Raw genomic sequence first — 24,859 nt, 5'->3', positions numbered from 1 at the left:
ATTTAAATTATAATGAAAAATGGACATTTACAATTAATAAAATTCCAACTTGAAGAAATTCGATCCAATAATAAAACAAGTTATGCAATTTGAATAATTTTAGTCGTATTCTTTCAGGTCTTTTCAGGTCCACTTTCAGGTCTTTAGTGTAACCCAAGGAAAATGCTAATTTATGGAAATTGAATATTTTCTCTTGCTTCTTCTTATACTGATTGGATTAATTTTAAGCCTTTAGTTTTTGACATTATTTCTTTCATAATAGCAAAGACATATAATACCTTTAAAAAAGGGAATAATATTCAAAATAAATCTTGAAATCACTTGATAATAAAAAAAAATAGTGTTCGTCCGGGACACGACTGTTGGAATTTAGCACATACTTATTTCAATGGCTAACAGAGACGAACAGTTGCCAAATTTAAAAATTTGTATTGACAACACAGAATCAGATAAGGAACAAGAAGATGTTGTTTCTATTCACGGTGCAGACGAACTCCAGAGTAGCCCTAACGAATCCGAGGAAGAAAATGAGAGGAACGTAGAGTTCAACGTGCGAATAGGGAAGATTGGCCAAACAAGAAACGAAAATAGGACTTATAGACAGGTTTATAATTTCTCTTGAGAGACGTTTCGGCCACACAGCCAGTTCGGCCACAGTTACAGTTCAATATCAGTCGATTCTGCCGCACTTTTTCATATTGTTTTAATATTTAACATAATGATTGATGTATTTAAAATTTGCTTTAATATCAACATGTATTGATTAAACAACAGAGAATAGAATAAACAAAAACAATATGTCATTTGTGAATAAAAGGAAGAATACCCATTCCGTAAACAAGTTGAATCAATGATCATTTAAATATTTGTTCCATAATAACAAACATACAGTAGTAGTGTCTGATAATTCTGCTTTTCTGGTACCTCAGCCTGTACAGTGGAGTCCCCGGTGTCCGCGCGGCCCGTGTTATCGCACATTAGCTGATTTCGTCATATCAACACAGTAACACATACAAAATCGTTCTTGTTAATGTTTTAGCCTTCCGAAGGGATAAAAAAGAATAAAATTGATAAGTTCAAGAATTAATTAATAACTGAAATCCTGTGATTTACCATATTTGGCCAATTTCCATTAAAAAAATTACATCATCAGATAAAATTGGTTTTATTTAATTCAAATTAATATCAGATTGAAATAATTTTTGCTCTGCATCCTTGGAAGTGTGTTTGGTACAAACTCAGCTATATTTCGTAGTGTAAAATCTTTCCTTTATTCCAAATAAGCTATTTTTGGAAGGCATGCGCGAAATCACCGGACATTGGAGGAACTCTCAGAACAGGGGTTTCCCTAATTTTGGACACACATTACACAAAATCTAGAGGATGAAACCATACAAACAGAAGATTTTATGAAATAAAAGTATATTATGAATGTGTTCACACAAAATTATCCAATTATTGGTTTTATCAGTTGAATGAAGTGAAGTCATAAGTCTTATGTGCGCGGATACACCGGACTGCACCGTACTTCTATAGCTGCGGAACAGTAGCTCTTGGGTCCTTATGTTATTTTTTGACTATTTGCGGACTATGCCTAAGAGCTACGGTTCCGCATGTTCCGCAGCTCTTAGGTCCTTATGTTATTTTTTGACTATTTGCGGACCATAGTCCGCAAATTTATAGTAAAAAAATAACATAAGGACCTAAGAGCTACGGTTCCGCAGCTAGTACTTCTATTTTCTTCTCTTCCAAAAATGTTTCGTCTGCTATATCATGTATATATTACATGTATTATATTAACTTTGAAGAGAACCATTTGTTAACGTCAACCATGTTGTCAAGTTCAAATCAAAAGCAGACAATGCATTTATAAAAACTATGGAAAGCCAATTTCACAAAATTACATATATTCTACCATTTAGTGACCGCCTTCAACAAATTGAAGATTATGTCACAGGAGGAAACTTACAACAAGACATAGATTGAAAAATGTACAATTTTTTAAAAAAATACGAAAAAGTTTAAAAAATAACATGTTTTGTATAATTAACATGATTAAGTAAGATGTTTTGAGTTAATATTGATGCTTTGAAATAGAAGATTTGAAAGAGTCTACTGAAGTGCAATTTACAATGTTATCCGGTAGTTTGTTCCAGTCGGTAATAGATCTTGGAAAATAGGATTTTTTTCTGTACTGTGTTTTGCAGGATGGAATTTGGAAACTGTTCGAATTAGAATGTCTTGTTTGTCTTGTTTGTGGAATTAATTTATTATTTTTAGGTATTGCAACCTTTTCGTGTTCAATTTTGTAAAGCATTAGCCATTACCAATCTGGAGTCTTTTCTTCTGTCAGAGAGACTGTGCCATTCAAGATGTTGTAACATGTTACCAACGCTTGAGGTGTTTCTGTATTTGTTGGTAATAAAACATGCAGCCCTCCTTTGAACTTTTTCAATGCTATCTATGTCTTGTTGTAAGTATGGATCCCAAACAGAGCAAGCATACTCTAGTGATGGTCTTACTAGGGACTTATATGCTTGCTCTTTATTGGGTGTTGAACTTATGTTCAGGTTCCTCCTTGGAAAGCCTAGTGTGCTATTAGCTTTCTTGCATATGTTGTTAAAACATGTATGCACATTCCATTTAAGGTTAGAACTGATGGTGACCCCCAGATATTTTGCTGTTGTTACATGTTCTAATGAATGATTGTGTAATGTGTAGTTAAATGTGATTGTTTTTTTTTATTTCTGGTGACTGAAATTACATTACACTTATCTGGGTGGAATGCCATTTTCCATGTAGTTTCCCACGATGCCAGTTTGTCAAGATCTTTTTGTAATGTTGATGCATCGGAATTTGATTTTATTGCCAAATAAACTATTGTGTCGTCTGCAAATAAACGTACTGTGGATGTTAGACCAATGAATTAAGATGGTTTTTTTTCTTAAAGTTCCTGTATCTTCATGATCTTCAATAAAGTTTGGCACAAGCTTTCTGCATCTTGGTGTTTTTTTAATGAATTCAAAAAAAAATGATATATATGAAAGCAAATTTACAGATCTAACATTGTTGGGGTGATGTTTAGACGAGTTATATATATATATATATATATATATATATATATATATATATATATATATTGACTGAAATAAAATTGTGGGTTATATTAAAACCACTAAATACTGCACAGACTTTCTAAATCATTTCAGATATTTTTGCGGAAATAAGATAATACACTAAAAATTGAGTTTTCAGTTGAATAATTCAAATCAAATTTGATGCTATTATAACATAATAAAAAAGAAATATATTTGATCAAAGTCCTTGGTGGGGGGATTCACCAGACTGCATCGTAAGTGTGAAAAACATACATCAAAGACACCAATGGCTAACTTATGCTGTGAAATATATTAGCTACATTCAAAGAAAAAGTGATAAAAATCTCAGAAATATTTTATTTGTTGATTTCTGTATTTATTTGAAACTGGGTCTGTCTGGCAACAATCAACATCACCATTATTCGTTTATGCCAGTACATCTGTATACACCAGTTCAGGTGTTAGTGTTGACCTTTAGTTATTCCTTTTATTTTCAGCCTTCAAAAGTGTACGAGAACAGATCAGGAGAGTTTGTAACAGGAATAGACATTACAGAAAAAGTATGATTAATCGTGTTAATCCGAAAATGATTGACTTGTTTTGTTCACAAAGATATATAAAGCATGTAGAGTTGTGGTTTACAGCATGTTGTGCTCTCATATGTGGAAGTTTGTCAGATATATGATCTCTGTTAATAGTTTTATTTTTTGTTTTGTTTCAAAAATTCCAATAGGGAACATATAGTTATTACATTATTGTAGTAATAAACCATTACATAAAACATATCGGCCATTGGCCTTCTTCAGTTTCTTTATTTTTCTAATGGCCGAACGTCTTATATAAAAGATTTATTTTTTGGCAAATTGTATGATATCTACTTAAAACTGACAATTTTGCTTCTTGATTTATTTATGTGAAATGAAAAAAAAAAGCCAATCATTTTCCAATTTAAATGTTATGAGAGAAACATTTTACTCAAACAAATGGGGAAAAATTTGGTAAAACAATAATAATGTAACTCATTTTAAAGATACATGAAAGATTTTAATAATTTAGTACTAACAAATACTAAGAAATTTTTATGAATAATGTTCATCACTTCTAGGATGAGATAAAAAAGAAATCAGAAAGAGCTAAAAGATTTAGGATAGAATCCAAGAAAACAAAGCATTCTGTTGACCTAGATGGACTTTATAAAAGGTAAACTACATGTAGTTAAGTACCTGCTCATACACTTTCTCCTCGGTCTATATCTAGCTAAAAATCATATAGTTAACTTGTTAAAGTAAAAACCAAATAAAAAGATGCACTGAACAGCTACCAACAGAATAACGACTAACCTGAACCATAAATAAAAGTTATCGCACCGCGGGTAAAATATCAAGTTGTGATTGGTTTAACGCTGTCACGTGGTGACCACCTATGAGACCGTATGGGGTTAGTAGATTTCATAGGGGGTTCATGACGCGTTAATGGTGACGTCATCTGTCGATGTTGTTGTGTTTCATTGTTTATTTTTCAATATAACGTAGCAGAAAAAGTCCAGCGTGCGATAAATTCGTTATATGGTTAACTACTGACCCCCTACGGACCATAGAGGGTGAATAAAATCCATAGGGGGTGAGGCCTATGGATCTATGGATCCGTATGGAGTCAGTAGCAAACCATATAACTTATAATGGCACACAATATGGACAGCTGGATCATAGTGTTTTATCAAAAGCAATTTAGCATGGCACGATGCCATGCCCTTTTTGCCTGACGCCATGTGCCCTTAGCATTATCTGGATCAAGATCGGGTTGCGGTATTGATACTAGGCTTATAATTTGGTACACCAGACTCACATTTGGTCTTTATCAATGATACTAGGCTTATAATTTGGTACACCAGACTCACTTTCGGTCTACATCAATGATACTAGGCTTATAATTTTGTACACCAGACTCACATTCGGTCTATATCGATGATACTAGGCTTATAATTTGGTACACCAGACTCACATTTGGTCTACATCAATGATACTAGGTTTATAATTTTGTACACCAGACTCACATTCGGTCTACATCAATTATACTAGTCTTATAATTTGGTACACCAGACTACCATTCGGTCTACATCAATGATACTAGGCTTATAATTTTGTACACCAGACTCACATTCGGTCTATATCGATGATACTAGGCTTATAATTTGGTACACCAGACTCACATTCGGTCTACATCAATGATACTAGGCTTATAATTTTGTACACCAGACTCACATTCGGTCTATATCGATGATACTAGGCTTATAATTTGGTACACCAGACTCACATTTGGTCTACATCAATGATACTAGGTTTATAATTTTGTACACCAGACTCACATTCGGTCTACATCATACTAGTCTTATAATTTGGTACACCAGACTCACTTTCAGGCTACATAGATGATACTAGGCTTATAATTTGGTACACCAGACTCACATTCGGTCTACATCGATGATACTAGGCTTATAATTTGGTACACCAGACTCACATTCGGTCTACATCGATGATACTAGGCTTATAATTTGGTACACCAGACTCACATTCGGTCTACATCGATGATACTAGGCTTATAATTTCGTACACCAGACTCACATTCGGTCTACATCAATGATACTAGGCTTATAATTTGGTACACCAGACTCACTTTCGGTCTACATCGATAGACTCATAGCCATTGAATTAAATCAGTGGCTAATTGACACCAAGTAAAAGATCAATTCATTGGTTGTTTTCTCTTTCTTTTGATATGAAATGTTATTGAAACAATTCTGAATCTTAATACAAAACCTTAGGAAAACTTCCTTTAATTGAACCATTGTCGCATGTTTCTTGTTGATTAAGGCGTTTTAACTTACTATGACTGAGATTTGTACAATAGACTATTTTTCATATTACGGAATTTTGACTCTGGATTATAATTTTTTTCGACAGGTTACCTTTTCTTTGGTAGGACATCTTGGTACTTGGTTAAGTAAAAGCAATCTAAAGAAGCAAAATCAAGCTTACGATCAGTACAATTTTTGGGGAAATTAACTGTATTAACTCTATACATGACAAAATCATCAGAAAGCAGTAAACTTTCCCTCCAAAATGCACTGATTATTTATTTGATTTTTTTTGGTCGCTCTTATTTGACTGAGTACCATGATGTCCAACCGCAGATTAGGTTACCTGTGGAAAAGTTATATAATCCAGAGTCAAAAGTCTATATTATGAAAATGGTCTACTGTGGTTGGATACCAATTTTTGTCGAGCCTGCAACTTTTGTTGCAGAAAGCTCGACATAGGGATAGTGATCCGGCGGCGGCTACGGCGGCGGCGGCGGTGTTAGCTAACTTCTTAAAAGCTTTATATTTTAGAAGGTGGAAGACCTGGATGCTTCATACTTTGTATATAGATGCCTCATGTTACGAAGTTTCCGTCAGTCACATGTCCAATGTCCTTGACCTCATTTTCATGGTTCAGTGACCACTTGAAAAAAAAGTTCAGATTTTTTGTAATGTTGAATTCTCTCTTATTATAAGTAATAGGATAACTATATTTGATATGTGCGTACCTTGAAAGGTCCTCATGTCTGTCAGACAGTTTTCACTTGACCTCGACCTCATTTCATGGATCAGTGAACTAGGTTAAGTTTTGGTGGTCAAGTCCATATCTCAGATACTACAAGCAATAGGGCTAGTATATTCGGTGTATGGAAGGACTGTAAGGTGTACATGTCCAACTGGCAGGTGTCATCTGACCTTGACCTCATTTTCATGGTTCAGTGGTTATAGTTAAATTTTTGTGTTTTGGTCTGTTTTTCTCATACTATATGCAATAGGTCTACTATATTTGTTGTATGGAATTATTGTAAGGTGTACCTATCTAGCGGGCAGATGTCATGTGAACTTGACCTCATTTTCATAGTTCAGTGGTCAAAGTTAAGTTTTTGAGTTTTGGTCTTTTTATCTAATACTATATGCCATAGGTCATCTATATTTGGTGTATGGAAATATTTTATGATCTTTATGTCAGTTGCGCAGGTTTTATTTGACTGTGACCTCATTTTCACAGTTCATTGCACAGTGTTAAGTTTTTGTGTTTTGGTCTATTTTTCTTAAACTATAAGTAATAGGTCAACTATATATGTTGTATAGAAGCATTGTTAGCTGTACATGTCTGCCTGGCATGGTTCATCTGACCTTGACCTCATTTTCAAGGTTCATTGGTCTTTGTTTAGTTATCTTGGTTAATGTTTAGTTTATGTGACAGTTGTATTAAAGCTTAGCTTTATACTTAGGACTATCAACATAATATCAATGATTAGTATAGAAGGCGAGACATTTCAGCGTGTGCACTCTTGTTCATGAATTACATGGGTACAAGAGAACCACGAATTGAAATATTCAACAAATTGCATATTTCTAAAGGAATGTATGTAGACTTTGCCAAAACCACAAAAAATTGGTACCCACGAAAATAAATGAATCCACAGTATTGTATATTGGTCCCAGGTGTAAATGAGTATGCAATTGTGTATTACTAAGATTTTCTATATGTTATTTTATCACTATTTTTCGAAATTTTCTTTGATCTTACTGACTGATAATTTCCTTTCTCAGCATAGTCGAGTGATTTGAAAAATTGTCGCTAGAAACTAAGGGAGCATGTGCGTTGTCAACTTCTTCATAGGTAAAATAGCGATAAACCGATTATCCTTGGTCATCTCAACTCGATTGCTTTTCTCATTTTTGCCTTTCCGGCTCAAGCAAGAAAATCAATCTCGTTGAGATGACCACAATATTCTATAATGATGTTTGATAAATGTACAGAATATTGTATATCAATCATGTAACTTCAAGTTACTGTTAAGTGTAGGAAATTTTATATCAGTTTGGAGACTATTGAGCTTAAAATAAACATAAAAAGTACATGTCTAACTGACTTATAGCTATTCCTGCTTTTGCGAATAAAAACAATGAAAACATTATTCAAAAAGGAAAAGGCAACAAAAAAAAAACCTTTATATATTTACAATTAATTTAAAAAAAAAAGTAAAATATTTTTAAGGTATTTTTGGACAAAAATAAGGTTTTATAGAACTGTACACTTGCTTTCTTTGTGGTCATAAAAAGCTTTTTTTTACCTGTACAAAAGAGTGTTGATCATGTAATAGAATGGACTAATTTTTTTCTATTGACAGCTTTGGATTCCGAGCAGAAGATATCAGCCGTGACCACCGTGGTATCAGACTCGAAGCTGTACATTTTCGTGGGGTAAATGACCTTCACACAAAGGATATATTTAAATATTTTGGAGAGTTTGGACCAGGTGGAGTTGAATGGATAGATGATGCCTCATGTAAGTTAGTTATATTTCGGGATTTCAGATTTGTATAGAATGCATCTGAAAAATACCTATTAATCAGTTAATATGGTAATTTCAGAGTAGATATATTTTAATGGTATCTTGATAAACTACCATAAAGATTACAGTTATATTTTGGTGTGTTAAATTTGCACACTTTATGGAATTAATTGGTCAATTTCTGTGGATTCATTATTATTCATGGTATACCAATTTCTGTCGATTCATTATTATTCATGGTATACCAATTTCTGTGGATTCATTATTATTCATGGTATACCAATTTCTGTGGATTCATTATTATTCATGGTATACCAATTTCTGTGGATTCATTATTATTCATGGTATACCAATTTCCATTGATTTTATGAATATAGGTTAACCACAAAGGAGTAGGTTCATCTGACGAAAGATTTTGACCACTTTTTAAACACCTAAGTGTCTATTTCATTGAATCAATTAGTTTATGTGAAAGATTTTAACTGATTTAGTCATTAAAAACGACCCGATTCAAGCTCAAATATGAAAAATCTACCAAATATGACGAAAAATGTCACTTTTCAAAAATGAAAGTGGCCGCATCCGTGTTCATCCTCAATCTTTATATATGTAATGTATTATCATAAAATAAAACTTACATTTTAATATCAAGGATAAACACGAATGCGGCCACTTTTGTTTCACACGAAAACCGTCTAAAATTTAACTAAAATGCTAGAATTGTGAAGATTTTAGTAATTTAGCATGACTTAATGGTGCTAATACCTGATATATGTGCATTGTATTGTCAAAAACAGCCCATATTTATGTAGCATAAGCATTCTACTGTACAATAAATAACTAACAGTTTACATTTTAACAATTTTGTAAAACTGCTATATTTTAGGGCCAAAAAGGGGTCATACTGGACCTACTCCTTTGAATGTTTAATGAAATACACATTTTCTAAAGGCTTGTGTACAGACTTTTGGAAAATCCATGAAAAAAATATGCATGAATAGTGCATTTATGTCTATTCTTCATATTAAAATCACAATGACAAATGCTCACAATTATTTCTGAATTTATAGTATACACAATATTTACATGCAATTAAATTTTGTTCAAAGTGGCAGTTCATAATTCATAATCATAATTAATGTAACACATTGTAGGTAATGTTGTTTGGATGGATGCTCTAACGGCAGCCAGAGCCTTGCTGAAACTAACTAGAAGTTATGATGAAGTCATGAGACCGTATGAAGCTGATGAGAGTGATGACATGGAAGAGCAAGTTAAAGGTCAGTTAAGGTCATGAGAAACATTTGAACTTAAAAAAAAAAAAAATGTTCTGCAGTTAATCTTAATTCAGATGTCATTAATAATTTTGTATTTTATGTACAGTATAAAGGAGTAGGTTCATGAAGGGTCAATAATGGTCGTATAATTCACATATATTTAATTATGCTGTGATAGTAAAAATCGTCAGATGACAATTGATATGTTGAACAATCTAACAAGTATAATCAACAAGTTTTGTCACATTAGAACTCATATGATGTCATTGTCATGGTTATCTGTTTTGGTTAATTTTTTTTTTTAATTGCTTCATTACATATGTACATACATGTACATGTAATGATAATAGTAAAAATGGTAAAATTTGTTTTAGAAATAAAGAAAGACAAGGAAAAAAGGAACAAAGTGAAGAAGAAAAAGAAAAAGAAGTCATCATCTTCATCTTCATCATCCTCTTCCTCATCAGATGAAGATGATGAAAACCAAAAGATGAAAGATCATGAAAAACAGAAGAAAAAAGAAAATGAAAAGCAGAAGAATAATGACGATGATGATATTTTAGATCTTTTGGATGATACAGATACAATCAAGCTTACTGGTCAAGTCAATGGTAAGAATGGTCTTATTGTATTTTTAGGATGATTTTCAAATCAAAATAAGCTTAATTGTACAATACTTTTTGGTCAATGTTGAAAAGTAAAAATTGGAGCAACAAGAATTTTGCTACATAACAAAAAAGTAAAATTTACAACACATTCCTTTATAAAACTATATTATCTGTGTTATCTCCCCTTGTATGGCTTATAAAAGTTACATAAACAAAATTGAATTAACAAAAATTGTAAATGCAATTAAACAATACTAATCAATTTTCAACATTTCCAAAGGGAGTAAGACTCTAGCACAGTTCTAGTTTGCACTGAGGGCTATTCCAGAAAAAAATGTATGGGGGGGTTGGAAGGCAGTTTTTGTCGGCACCCGCCACCCAGACAATTGTAATTGAGAATAATAGTGCATTATAGTGTGAAAAGTTGCTCTGATACCCATCGCCCATGTATTATTAATACAATGTGCCTTCCAACCCCCCCATACATTTTTTTCTGGAATAGCCCTGAGATGTTTTTCCATTGTGTTTTTTCAGGTAATACCAGTGATAAAACCAAAAAAGACCAACCTGAAAATAAAAAGAAAGAAGAAATACCCAAACCACCTGCGCCTAAATCATCTAAACAGAAATCACAAGTCAAAACAAAGACTAAGAAAAAGTCACAGTCTTCTAGTTCATCGTCATCGTCCAGCTCATCGTCTTCATCAGGGTCGTCGTCATCTTCAGGGTCATCATCATCTTCTGATGGATCTTCATCTTCATCGTCTTCATCATCTGGTAGTTCATCTAGTTCTTCGTCTCATTCAGAAGAGGTAAGATATAAATCAGATAGATGAACCTCAGATTTACCTCAGGCAGTTGTTTAAGTGTTGCTCTGAAAATGCATTGTTAATATTATTAAAGCATTTCAGAAATATTGTCCATCTGTCTGTCTGTCTACTGTTAATGTTTCTTGAATCAAATGCTACATGTGTATATACACACAATGAGAGGAAGATCCTTGTTGTTTTTGAGGTCACTTCTGCAAAGATCAAGGTCAAAATTACTTAAAAATCTAAACCATGATTTGTACAGAAAAGTTGTTTCTGGATACCTAATCAAATACTCAGATTTACCTCAGACAGGTGTTCATGTGAGAATGCATTGTTATTTGTTTTAAAGCATTACAGAAATATTGTCTCTCTGTCTGTCTGTCTTTAATTTTCTTGAATCAAATACTACTAGGATTGCAACCTCTATTGATATATGGTCACATACAATGAGATCCCTATTCATTTTGAGGTCAACTCTTCAAAGGTCAAGGTCAAGTTACTAAAATTTAAATCATAAGTTTTGTCTGGATGCTTAATCATGTACTTGAACAGGAATGGAAACTAAGATACATGGCCTCATTTAATTTTGATTTATGATGACCTTATGATGTGAACAAGATTTTTATGGAATCCATGCTAAATCAAATATTACATTTGGAATTGAAACCTCACTGCAAATTATTATTAGGGCTATTCCAGAAAAAAATGTATGGGGGTTGGGGGGGTTGGAAGGCACATTATATTAATAATACATGGGTGATGGGTATCAGAGCAACTTTTCACACTATAATGCACTATAATTCTCAATTACAATTGTCTGGGTGGCGGGTGCTGACAAAAACTGCCTTCCAACCCCCCATACATTTTTTTTCTGGAATAGCCATTAACAAATGTGAGCTTTCTTATTGTAGGTTTTTTATTTGTTCAAGTTGAATATAAACTTTTGCAATAGATTTGAAAATGTGACTATAACCTTTTTGATTTGAACAGGAAATGGATACATCATCTAAAGACAAAACAGATAGTAAAAAAGAGACAACAAAGTCAAAGAAAGCAGCAAAGAAAACAGATTCCAAAAATAAGGAAGAAAAAATGGAGGTGGATAAAAAAGAGACAAAGTCAAAAAAAGTCAGAAAACCTCTGTCTGGTCATACACCGCCAGATATTCCATGGCCTCCTGGGAAATGGAGATTAGGGGAGCCGTACCAGCGAAACAAATTTCTATTTTTACGATATGCTACAAAAGGTATTGGTGAATTTTTCTTTTCTGCTCTCTAACTTTATTTTGCATCAACCATATGTTATGAAACTTATGTACAATGCTTATTATAAAAAAAACCCAGATCAAGTGAGTTTTGTTGGCATCACTTTTACTGTTATACAGCTATGCTCCATTACAAACTGAAAAATTGCTGATTTTTTTAAGAACGGACCCATATGTGAGATTTATTATAGCGATATCATAATAAGCTACATACAGATATCAGAATGCAAGTACTTCTTACTGCATTACTCATGAAGTCGCATAATTCTTGTCAATTAAAACCTCACAATCATTTCTGAATTACCCAATCAGATCATTAAGAGGAATTATGTAATGTTGACCTAATTTTATAAAATGAGAGCATTGACAATAATGGGAGGTAACTCTGTCCAAAATGACTGAATGATAAAAAGGGTTAAAAGTTATCCCTTTCAGCACCCATTGTATAAAAAAAAATTTAATCAACGTGTGGTTTGTTTGATCTTAGTAGGGAAAAGATTTAACAGTATAATTCTAATGTTATTTATTTATTTTTAGCTGATAAAAAACTTCCTGGTGCTGAAAAGAGGAGTAAATATTATGTGAAGTATGGGAATCCTAATTATAGTGGTAAGTGGTACATTACACTGCTCACATACAAATTTACATTAACATTTTGGAAGAGGAGTTTGTAAAAGTGAAAATTCTCTTGTTTTCCAATCTTAATAAAACTGTCTTATTTTTATGTTTACATTATTGTTTTCAAATAAAATATTATTTAGGGCTATTCCAGAAAAAAATGTATGGGGGGGGGGGTTGGAAGGCACATTATGTTTTTTTATAATACATGGGTGATGGGTATCAGAGCAACTTTTCACACTATAATGCACTATAATTCTCAATTACAATTGTCTGGGTGGCGGGTGCTGAAAAAAACTGCCTTCCAACCCCCCCCATACATTTTTTTCTGGAATAGCCCTTACACAAAATACATTTTCCTCCTGGAGGTTGTAATCAATTGTTTGAAAAATTTATAATAGCCTTGTTAAGCTTTTTTCAGACATTACAGCCGATTCCATTGGGAGTGTAGGCAAAGGTAATATCTTTGGTAACTTTGCTTGTTAGTTGAACTGTTAATAGTCACTAAGACCAACATTAAAAATATCTTTGTTTCCCCTCCCCGACTGAGTTTATCAGGGTATGGGTAGGTAGGTAGGCAAATTATTTTATTTTATTTCTTGATATAATTTTTTCTATATTGAATTTTTACAAAAGGTAAGATAAGTCAAGAAAAGTGGGGTCTTCCCTGATTTCAGTGTACATCCCAGTTTTCTGGTGTTAAAATCTGTATACAGGGACTCCTTTTTTTTCCTATTTATTTTATGGTATGAAATCTACAAAAGCACACATTCTTCATGTGATAACAATGTTTAATGAAAGCAAGTGTTTAATTAGTTAAAAATCAAGCTTATTTCAAGTCTAATTTGATGCATAACTAAACTCACAACAAAATAATACCTGTGTTCACCAATTCATACCTTGATCATCAAATATGAGATGACAAAAAGATATATGTTAATAAAAATTTTCAATAGAGGTGAACATAATTCAGTTATGTTCAGTAACACCTGGCATGCCTGGATCATGCAGCTTGGTCAATTAATTCCTAAACAAAAGATTTGTATGTTTTTTCGAATTCTAGAAAAAACAAGGCTTCACTTATTCATGTTTTGTTGTTCCTAGAATACTTTGAGTATTTACAAATTCAACTGATTGCAGTTATAACGTAAAACGTGCCCTTTTGTAAATTTCATGCCATAAATTGAAAAATAAAAACACATTTAAACTGGTCTTGTTTACACCAGAAATCAGGGAGGTTCCCTGAAAGCAGGGAATTCACGTATCCAACATTTTCTGACTTGTGCCCAACCTGTTCGAAGTAAAGACAAAGTATATTGATTTCAAAACACGATTCAGATCATTTTTACTTAAAGATTTTATCCCTTAAACAGGAACAGAGGTAAAAGACAAAGCCAATCAAGGTGCACTCAGTGGGTTGAAAGATTCTTCAGATTTTTTATTTTCAAATATCACCCTTGCACACAACACAAATCGTGTGATGTTTGTGCTTCCTTGATTACATATCATATAGGCGCTTCAATGCAAAAATGCCTTGATTTAAAACGCTTGTTGACTACAGTATCAGAAAGGTATGACAAAAAACCAACACACGTTTACTACAGCATCGGAAAGATATCTCCAAAAACCAACATAGCAAAAAAACAAATTTTGGACAAGAATGGCCAATAAAAATTTTCGAGTCACGGCGATTTTACCGGGTCGGTGGTGGAAGGGGAAACAAACAATATTTTATTTTTGGCCTAATAGGTCAGGTATACTACCCTCCTTTTGAAGTAGCCTAGTCTAACAGACAGATAGATTGGTTATCTGTCAAACTAATCTACTCTTAAAGTAGTTTACCTAACCTTACAATGACTTCATTGTTCAGCAAGCAAGCAAACTAACCAAAGATATTACCTTAGGCTACACATTTAATGAAATCAGCTGTAATAGTATTCTCTCATTTATTAATCACTCAGACTTTATAATGATCATCTCAGATCAAAACTAGTATTTGAGTTTTAAATCAATTTATACATGTTAAATAGACCAACAAATTTAATTAATCAAGTTAAAACTGACATATTGATTTATATAATCTATAAACTTTATATTTTAACAGGTATGAAAGGAATCATTAGCAGTTCAAAGTAAGTTACTAATGTTTCAAAAACTATTTACAAGTTATAGATCTGCAGTGCTATCACTTTTTATACGACTGCAAAAACATTTATTTTTGGTTGTATATTGGTATCACTGCGTTGTCGTCGTCAGCGTTTTTCCGAAGACAGATGATTTTCAGATAATAACTTTAGTATGAGTAAATAGAAATCAATAAAATTTAAACACAAGGTTTATAACCACTAAAGGAAGGTTGGAATTGATTTGGGTGGTTTTGGTCCCAATAGTTAAAGAACAAGGGCACCAAAAGGGATCAAAATAAGTATTATTCTAGTTTCCAGACAATAAATTGCTTGTAAGTGTCTATCCATTCCAAAAAAGAAAGAATGGAATTGATTTTGGGGGTTATGGCCCAAACTGTTTAGGAATTAGGGACCAAAAAGGGGCCAAAAACAAAACTTTGTAGAAATTGCTTATTTCTTGACCAATTTCAATGAGGTTTTATTTTTGAATTCTTGGGGTACTTAAAAATGCTGAATCTAACCGTGTTTTATGGAATTTGGTCCCTGTTTTTAAATTGGTCCAATTGGTCCACATGAGGTCCAAAGGGTCCAAAATTAAACTTTTGTTTGATCTCATAAAAAATTATTGAGGTTCTTTTATATGCTGAAACTAACCGTGCATTTAGATTTTTAATTTTGTGTCCCATTTTCAAATTGGTGTACACTATGGTCCAAAGGGTCCAAAATAAAGTTTAGTTTGATTTAACAAAAATTGAATTCTTGGAGTTCATTGATATGCTAAATCTAAACATGTATTTAGATTTTTAATTATGGGCCCAGTTTTCAAGTTGGTCCAAATTGGGATCCAAAATCAAGCTGTGTTTGATTTCAACAATAATTGAATACTGTTGATTTATTTATTTTCGTGGGTATCAATTTTCGTAGATTGAAGAAACTTTGCATTTTCTTGGATATTTGATTCGTGGGTTTGCCAATCTGTGTACACAAAGTCTATATAAAATGTGCAATTCGTTGAACATTTAAATTCGTGGTTAACCTGTACCCACGAAACCCACAACAATTGGTGTCCAACTAATAATTATGAATCCACAGTGTATGGGGTTCTATATGCTAAATCTAACCATGTATTTAGATTTTTGATTTTTGGGCCCTGTTATCAAATTGATCCAAATTGAGGTCAAGAGGGTAAAAAATAAAACTTTGTTTGATATCATCAAAAATTGAATTCTTTGTATTCTTTGATATGCTGAATCAATCCATGGCCATGTATTTAGATTTTGGATATTGGACCATAATAGGTAAATTTATAATTTTTTAAATTCATTAGACCACATTCATTCTGTGTCAGAAACCTATGCTGTGTCAACTATTTAATCACAATCCAAATTCAGAGCTGATTCAAGCTTGAATGTTGTGTCCATACTTGCACCAACTTTCAGGGTTCAACCTCTGTGGTCGTATAAACTGTGGAGCATCTGGTTGTTTGATTGTATTCAAAGTTATATTATACACACTAGTACTGAACATATTTTCTTGTTTCGTTTACTAAGAGACACCCTTTATGTTTTGTGTCAAGAAAAAATATTTGATAACTTTTGAACATTTAAATCAAGATTGATAATTAGTCAAGACAGAATTAGGACTGAACATTGGGATAACAACAACCACTAGACAATAATTATCCTTCTTCAAGAACTGCCTTGTAGCTTGCTCTCAGTGTTAAAAGTCATGCATCTATATTGTGGCAAGGTCAAACTGAAAACAACACTAGCTACGTCTCTGCTAAACAATGGGTATACATTATAAACTAGACACAACTTGTCCATCTCGATATCAAATAAATAGTTTCCATAACCTACTTCATAAAATATTTCACATTGAATGTTCAACAACAATTCCTTGAATTGAATCTTTTGTATATTATATGACATCTGTTTTCTAACAAATATTAAAATATATATATTATATTTATAGAAAACGTAGATTAAAGGCCGTACAGTATAAGGAGGAGATCCAAGAGGCCAGGGAAGCTGTGAGGGCCAAGAGGGATGCAATCACTTATGATGATGTTGATATATTTGGAGATGATCTGAAAATAGACACTGCAGAAACTGATTTTGGTAAATATTGGAAACTGTTTTAGTAAATTAAGCTTTGAAATATTCTTTCTAAAACATAAAAATTGATACAGTCAGATAAATTTGCTAATCCCATAAATTATAATGCATCATCTTAGAAGTTCAAGATCGAATGTTGTACCGTCTGATAATTTTGTGCAGAGTTGTGTATGGTCCTTGGACATAAAAACACAAATATTCAGTTTTTCCGCACTTTTTTCGTCATGCTTGAACATATTGATTTAATGGTCAGTATATGTTAATCATGACAATTACAGATCAAGTTTGAGTTTTGTTCCAGTCTGATGATTATGTGCAGAGTGATGGTCCTAGGACTTTGAAAAAATTGACTCAAATAATCAGTTTCAACACTTTTTTTCTGTCATGTTTGAAGACATTGCTTTGATATTTGTTATATAGTTTACACCATGACAAGTTATAGATCAAGGTAGCTATTTGTTCCAGTACAATGAATATAAAACTGGACAGGGACTTTGTATTAGCCTGCAATACTCTCAGAATGCTTGTTCTATTCAATATTTTACAAAATATGAGATTACATTTGAGTGGATGAGAGTTGATTGTCAAGGATGAAGGTCTAAATAACAAAATCTACAAACAATGAGTGATACATATTCATGAAAGGAGCAAGTAGTTCTCCTTTTTATGCATATATTTAAGAATTGAATGCTTCTTTTTGTAACTTTATTGGGGTGTAAAAGCGTTGACCGAAGTACATTTTGTATGAAGCGCTGAAGCGCTTCATTCTAAAAATGGATGCACGCTCAATGCTTTTACAACCCTATAAAGTTACAAAAAGAAGCATTCAATACTTATAATTACATTTTTTAGCTAGGATAATGAAAACACGAATTTTATATTTTTTTGTGCACTTTATTGTTGGACCTCATGTTATCTTGAATGATAAGTTTTATTGAGTAATTCAATTGCTTAAGGAATAACACGTGATGTACAATTAGCCAATCAGAATAACGTATTCTTATGAAACATACATCTAATGTTATTATTAGATATTATTGAGCGAAACCTATGTATTGCAAGTGTTATTTTTTGCATTATAAATTATTTATATGAAATTTTATCTTAAAAATATTTCTCACTAACACCAGGTATATCTGTGACTGATCAGAAGACAGTGGAGGAAAGGTTAGGGAATATCAAACCACTACAGGATATGGACATGATGGAGGATGGAGAATTAGGGGCAAGTTCTGAGGAGGAAGTTGATGACAATGATTATCATGATTACATGAGATCTGATAAACGTTTATTTGAGGACAAACCTGTTGATCAGGAAGCAATAGAAATGGAGAAAGAATTAGAAGTTTTATTGAAATCTCCACCTAAAAAGAGACCAGCAATGAAAATGTATGCTGATGAATTAGAGGAAGAAATTCAAGCTAAAAAGTAAGTTTGTCAATGGTAGTTAAGGCTTCATGGATGGTTTAGATACTAGGTACTGACATTGTTTATCATCTTATCCTTATATCATATTTAAGTTTCTTTGTTTTGTTCTTGTATATATTTTATAACCTTTACTGTTTAGTCAATGTTTAATAAAATTTAAAAAAAAAAAAAACCCTGCTGGCAGGTCTGTCTACGCACAGGAGTATAAAAGTTCCCTCTTTATGATATTTTGACATAGAATAACCCACATTTGTTATTCTTTGGCTCTTTCATTAATCTCAAAAGAAATGAATAAACAATCGGAGATCATTTGAAAACTTTGATCAGTAGTTTTTATGTTCTTATGTTTTTATATAAGTGATCGAGATTCAGTTCTGCTATATCATGTCAACTCCAACAAGAAAGAGGTCTTTGTCTGGACCAAGCAGCAATGTAAAAAAGACCAAATAGATAATTGCAATTTTTACGACCAAGTTAACTTGGCAATGAATCTTTTTTCACATCATGTTCAATCACCTTTATATAAAAAAGAAGATGTGGTATGATTGCCAATGAGACAACTGTCCAAAAGAGACCAAAATGACACAGACATTAACAACTATAGGTCACCGTTCGACCTTCAACAATGAGCAAAGCCCATACCGCATAGTCAGCTATAAAAGGCCCCGTTAAGATAATGTAAAACAATTCAAGCGAGAAAACTAACGGCCTTATTTATATGAAAAAAATGGTTTTCTTCTGGTGGTCTGGGACTGTATTTTCAGCTCTCCTTCGACACCATTTGCGAGTATGGTCTTGAGAAAGGATGATTGATTGTCCGTCAGAAGGGGATGATAAATATGTGGCCTGTGTTAAAACAGAGCTATATATCTTGCACTTAAAAAAAAACACCCTTGTAGATTTTGAAAAAAGAGCAGGCATATGCCACTATACAAGGCAGCACATGCACCCTCAAAGGTGAAAGGGATTAATAGAAGTTGTAATATCTTGTTTACCAATCCACTACAAATAAATATGTTTAAACTTAACTACAAAGTTAAAATGCATGCTTAGTGTGAGAATCACAACAAAATCAAAATATGGAATGTTATGAATTACGAGACTCAAAGGTATTGAAAAAGGCTAAAAAAAACACCTTGTGTAGATTTAGATTATAACCCTTAATTAAAGAAGTAAAGGACATTATTTTACTCTTATTGGTTTTTGTAGATTATACTTTACATGTCAAATATATTAAACTATGAAAATGATGATCATGCAAAATCTCCTTTCTGCTGTCATATATAGCTGAAGGGGAGTCTGAAGGTTTCAAAGGTTGGCAGGTATGAGTATAAAGTGTGTTTATATGTTTGTTTGGAAGAGTCATTAAGTATAAACATTGTATTTGATCTAAAGTATGTATATATATTCCAGGTTAAAAAGACAAGGGGGCCTAACTATAGTAGCAGACAACAGATCTCAAGACGATGCAAGAAGTTTAATAATAGGGAAAGCGCCCTCTACTGGGTTAGACTTGCGTAGTAAACTAAAGAGACGTAGGACACCATCTTGGGATATTTAATGAATGATTATTGTTTTAATTTAATAAATGCTGTACAAAATATTATGATTTCAGCCATCAGTGATCATTATTTGACTATAAATTATTTAAAGTGTTCATACAGTTAAATACAATATGTACAAATTTAGTGTCGTCTTAAATTAGTATAATAGTGAAAGTTCAGAAATTACCATGTGACAACTATATGCAAGATGAATATCACAGTGTGAGTAAAGAAACTTTTGAGGAAGAAAACAATTTTTGTCGAGCCTGCAACTTTTGTTGCAGAAAGCTCGACATAGGGATAGTGATCCGGCGGCGGCTACGGCGGCGTTAGCTCACTTCTCAAAAGCTTTATATTTTAGAAGGTGGAAGACCTGGATGCTTCATACTTTGTATATAGATGCTTCATGTTACGAAGTTTCCGTCAGTCACATGTCCAATGTCCTTGACCTCATTTTCATGGTTCAGTGACTACTTGAAAAAAAAGTTCAAATTTTTTGTAATGTTGAATTCTCTCTTATTATAAGTAATAGGATAAATATATTTGATATGTGCGTACCTTGCAAGGTCCTCATGTCTGTCAGACAGTTTTCACTTGACCTCGACCTCATTTCATGGATCAGTGAACAAGGTTAAGTTTTGGTGGTCAAGTTCATATCTCAGATACTATAAGCAATAGGGCTAGTATATTCGGTGTATGGAAGGACTGTAAGGTGTACATGTCCAACTGGCAGGTGTCATCTGACCTTGACCTCATTTTCATGGTTCAGTGGTTATAGTTAAATTTTTGTGTTTTGGTCTGTTTTTCTCATACTATATGCAATAGGTCTACTATATTTGTTGTATGGAATGATTGTAAGGTGTACATGTCTAGCGGGCAGATGTCAAGTGACCCTGACCTCATTTTCATGGTTCAGTGGTCAAAAGTTAAGTTTTTGAGTTTTGGTCTTTTTATCTAATACTATATGCCATAGGTCAACTATATTTAGTGTATGGAAATATTTTATGATCTTTATGTCAGTCGCGCAGGTTTTATTTGACCGTGACCTCATTTTCACGGTTCATTGCACAGTGTTAAGTTTTTGTGTTTTGGTCTATTTTTCTTAAACTATAAGTAATAGGTCAACTATATTTGTTGTATGGAAGCTTTGTTAGCTGTACATGTCTGCCTGGCATGGTTCATCTGACCTTGACCTCATTTTCATGGTTCGTTGGTCTTTGTTTAGTTATCTTGGTTAATGTTAAGTTTATGTGACAGTTGTAATAAAGCTTTATTCTTAGGACTATCAACATAATTTCAATGATTAGTAAAGAAGGCGAGACATTTCAGTGTGTGCACTCTTGTTACATTAAGCTGGAGATTTGTTCCTGCTTTTTCATATTGAATGACCTATAATGGTGTACTTTTATAATTGTGACTTGGATGGAGAGTTGTCTCATTGGCACTCATACCACATCTTCTTATATCTATATGCATGTAGGAAATAATGGTTGTGTTTTCTCATGGACTGTGTTTAAAACCTTCCTGAAATTTGGTTTCAAGCTTCACATTAGCATTTTACGTGCTGTATTTTTACATTCATAAAAAAACTTAACATTGAAAATAGCTAATTAAGTCAAAGTCACTGGACCATGTCCTAAGGGTCAAGGACTCAAAATAGTTAATAAACTGATAGGTATTGATAGAAATGCGACTTCATATAAAATATCATTGATCTATCACAAATAGTTTATATTAAACTGACTTAGGCAGAAAACTTAATGATTGTTAAAGCAGGAGCTGGCGCCGTTGTTGCCATTAAAGCAACCGCTATGTCTTTCTATGACTTTTGTTGCAGGCCAGACAAAAACAAAAGACTGAGCAACACAAACCGCACCAAAAACTGGGTTTGATCAGTGGTGTACTCCAAAATGCATTGCACACAAATTATTCAATAAATTAATGTTCGTATTGGCTACCCATTATTTTCTGATTAGCATTACTATGTTACTATGGACTCTGACTAAGGACAAAATACACATTTTCCTAAAAAAAAAAACAATAATTCTGCAAAATTTAGATAAAGCCTCCCAAAAATAGTTCCCTGATTTAGTGAGCGGTCTTTGTTGAGTAGTTTTCTCAATTTTGGTTTTGCTATTTTGGTTTAGTAGTCATTTGTAATTTTGTTAAGCTTCTTTTGTTACCTATTCTGACATCAGGCTCAAACTTCTTTTAAGTTCAAGATCTACTGTGTGTATTGACTATTGCTGTGAGTTTCTTTATTGTTCATTGACGTCCATTTTCATTTAAATTAAGTACATGTAGTACACAATTTTATTTATTGGTCAGCTGAGGCCCACCTCCAGGTGCAGGATTTTCTCGCTGTTATAGATCTGGTCTTTGAATTGGTAGGGTTGTCTCTTTGACATATTCCCCATTTCCATTCTCAATTTTATTGTTGGTGTTTAATTCTACTTTTAGTCATATTTGCTGTATCATTGCGATCCATTTTTATTACTGTAGTTTTTCCAGAGTACCATGAAAAGTTACAAATTATGGATTTACATTTGCCTGGAGTGTGCCTGAATTAGGTTATTTCAGAAGAATGAGTTGTGCACATAGAAATTAGTACGTTTATTTAGAAATACAATAGTCAACAAAACAAAATTAAAATATTCCAATACATAATATTAAATACATAAAAACAAACAATATATAACAGTGGCATTAGTTAATTATAATAAAGCAATGCTAGGGCTGCAACCTTTACAAGAACAATTTGCCTATGTACCAAATAACAATATATGCATCAAATATTTTTATAATTAAGTAAGGGAGTGCCACCTTTACAACAAAATTAACCTGTGTACACCTGACTTCTATTATTAACATGTGTTTAGAACCATAAACTAGCAGAGTTCCAATTATACAGGTTACACTGTACTTTTTATATCTACTGCTATGTATAGTTGAAATGTCTTTAATTTGTAGAAAAATATGAATAATTGATTGACTAGTTTTTAATAAATTGAGTATAGATCTTGTAACGAGTATCTAACATCTGAGTATCGTAAAAATAAACCAAAAATAATTAACAAAATATATCTCTATAATAATAGAAAAATCAGAACTAATATATTAAATAAACTTTAAAAAAACAAATTTTATGGCACATAAATTAATGAAACCTAAAAAAACAACATATGAAATGCCGAAAAAGGTTAAGAAAAGTTTGATTAAACATAAAGGTGTACTTGAATCTTTTTAGCAACATCAATTCATGATTTTATAGTTGTGGATGTATTACAAATTATTTGAGAGTAAAAAGTTCCATAAATTATTTAAATATTTTGGCATTGTTTAGACTAGCACACCAGATAATAATGAGGCAGAAAAAAATACCCAATGTTTGTTTATTCCAATTGCACAAAATCTTTGTAAGGGGTCATCCATAATTGTCAACCATTTTCCAAAGTGTACAAAACATACACATTTTCAGTCCCCACCCCCACCCTCCCTTAAAAAGTGTACATCAACCATTTTCAGATTTCAAGAGAGGAATCAATCATTCTTCATAAAAAGAAGATCCTGTTTATTATATTTTAGTTTAATATAGAAATTTGCATTGAAAAAAAAAAACAAAACATATCTGACTTTTATGTGATGACATCTATCTGTGATGCTTGTGTTTTGTCAGAATAAAGAGTACAAAGATTAGTGTTTCCCCTATCACACAGTGGGAATGGTAACTCCAGTGACAAGGGCACATAGAGCAAGCAAAAGATTAACAAAAGGGCACATAAATTATGCTAAGAATCAAAGAAAGGTAAATGCATGGTTATATTGCATTGGTAAAGTATGGACTGACAGTTGTTGAGGGAATCGGAGCTGAAGACAGCAATCAATAAAAGTGTAATGTTTCAAAACATTTTAAGTTTTTAAATTTCCCGCCTGTATTTCTATTTAAAAGGTCCCTGTAAATTTGCCATTCATGGCACTATTATTGTTTAAGTATATATACTGTAATGTACACATATATTGGATAGTTAAACTTCATATGGAGGTGCTCCTAATTAAAGGAGGCTTATACTAAGGTAAATAAGTTTATTTCCGGTTTACTGGTTTACTATTTTGGAATGCATTACAAGGAAATTAATCGAAGGACCAGTTTAAAATCTTTTCACAAAATGGCATCTTGTCAAAATCAAACATTCAAAGAATTTAGTGTTTCCATCGATTTTGTTTATTAAACAGAGTAAAACGATAACGATCTATAATAAAGCAGGTGAAATTGACAATCAGGGGTACTGAGAAATACTTGCAAAGTTTTTGTTTAAATAATTTTACTAGTTCACATTTTTGAAAGATTTAGTTTTCATATGATTTGATCTTTTTTAATCGTTCAATCCGGATTGAGGAGAATTATGATATCCAAATAAATATCATCAAGTGAAAATAATAAAGAAGAAATAAGAAGAGAAACACACCCAAGGCAATTCTCAATTTTATACATCGACCTTCCCTACGGAAACGAAATAAATTTCGGAAATAAAAAAAAGTGTACGGTAAAAATATTGATTTTTTAACCCCCTCCCCCCAAGTGTACGTTT

The 24,859-nt window shown here is 32.5% G+C and overlaps 1 protein-coding gene across 2 annotated transcripts; it reads left to right on the top strand.

The window, feature by feature from the left end:
• Nucleotides 1-365: 365 nt before the first annotated feature.
• On the top strand, nucleotides 366-20,329 carry LOC143076474 (uncharacterized). Of its 2 annotated transcripts, none has more exons than XM_076252264.1 (13): nucleotides 366-604; nucleotides 3,596-3,658; nucleotides 4,204-4,298; nucleotides 8,313-8,470; nucleotides 9,631-9,756; nucleotides 10,131-10,364; nucleotides 10,896-11,173; nucleotides 12,164-12,419; nucleotides 12,975-13,046; nucleotides 15,160-15,187; nucleotides 17,156-17,301; nucleotides 18,429-18,726; nucleotides 20,140-20,329. In XM_076252264.1, exons 1-13 carry the CDS (start codon nucleotides 389-391, stop codon nucleotides 20,285-20,287), a joined length of 2,118 nt encoding a protein of 705 aa, XP_076108379.1. In that variant the 5' UTR covers nucleotides 366-388; the 3' UTR covers nucleotides 20,288-20,329. The 2 variants fall into 2 exon arrangements, with proteins under 2 accessions (XP_076108379.1, XP_076108378.1); XM_076252263.1 differs by having other exon boundaries at nucleotides 10,128-10,364.
• The last annotated feature ends 4,530 nt before the right edge of the window (nucleotides 20,330-24,859 follow it).

Source organism: Mytilus galloprovincialis, chromosome 5 (genome assembly GCF_965363235.1).
Source record: "Mytilus galloprovincialis chromosome 5, xbMytGall1.hap1.1, whole genome shotgun sequence".
In the NCBI taxonomy this organism is placed as follows: domain Eukaryota; kingdom Metazoa; phylum Mollusca; class Bivalvia; order Mytilida; family Mytilidae; genus Mytilus; species Mytilus galloprovincialis.
This window is presented reverse-complemented; position numbering and strand designations above follow the sequence as displayed.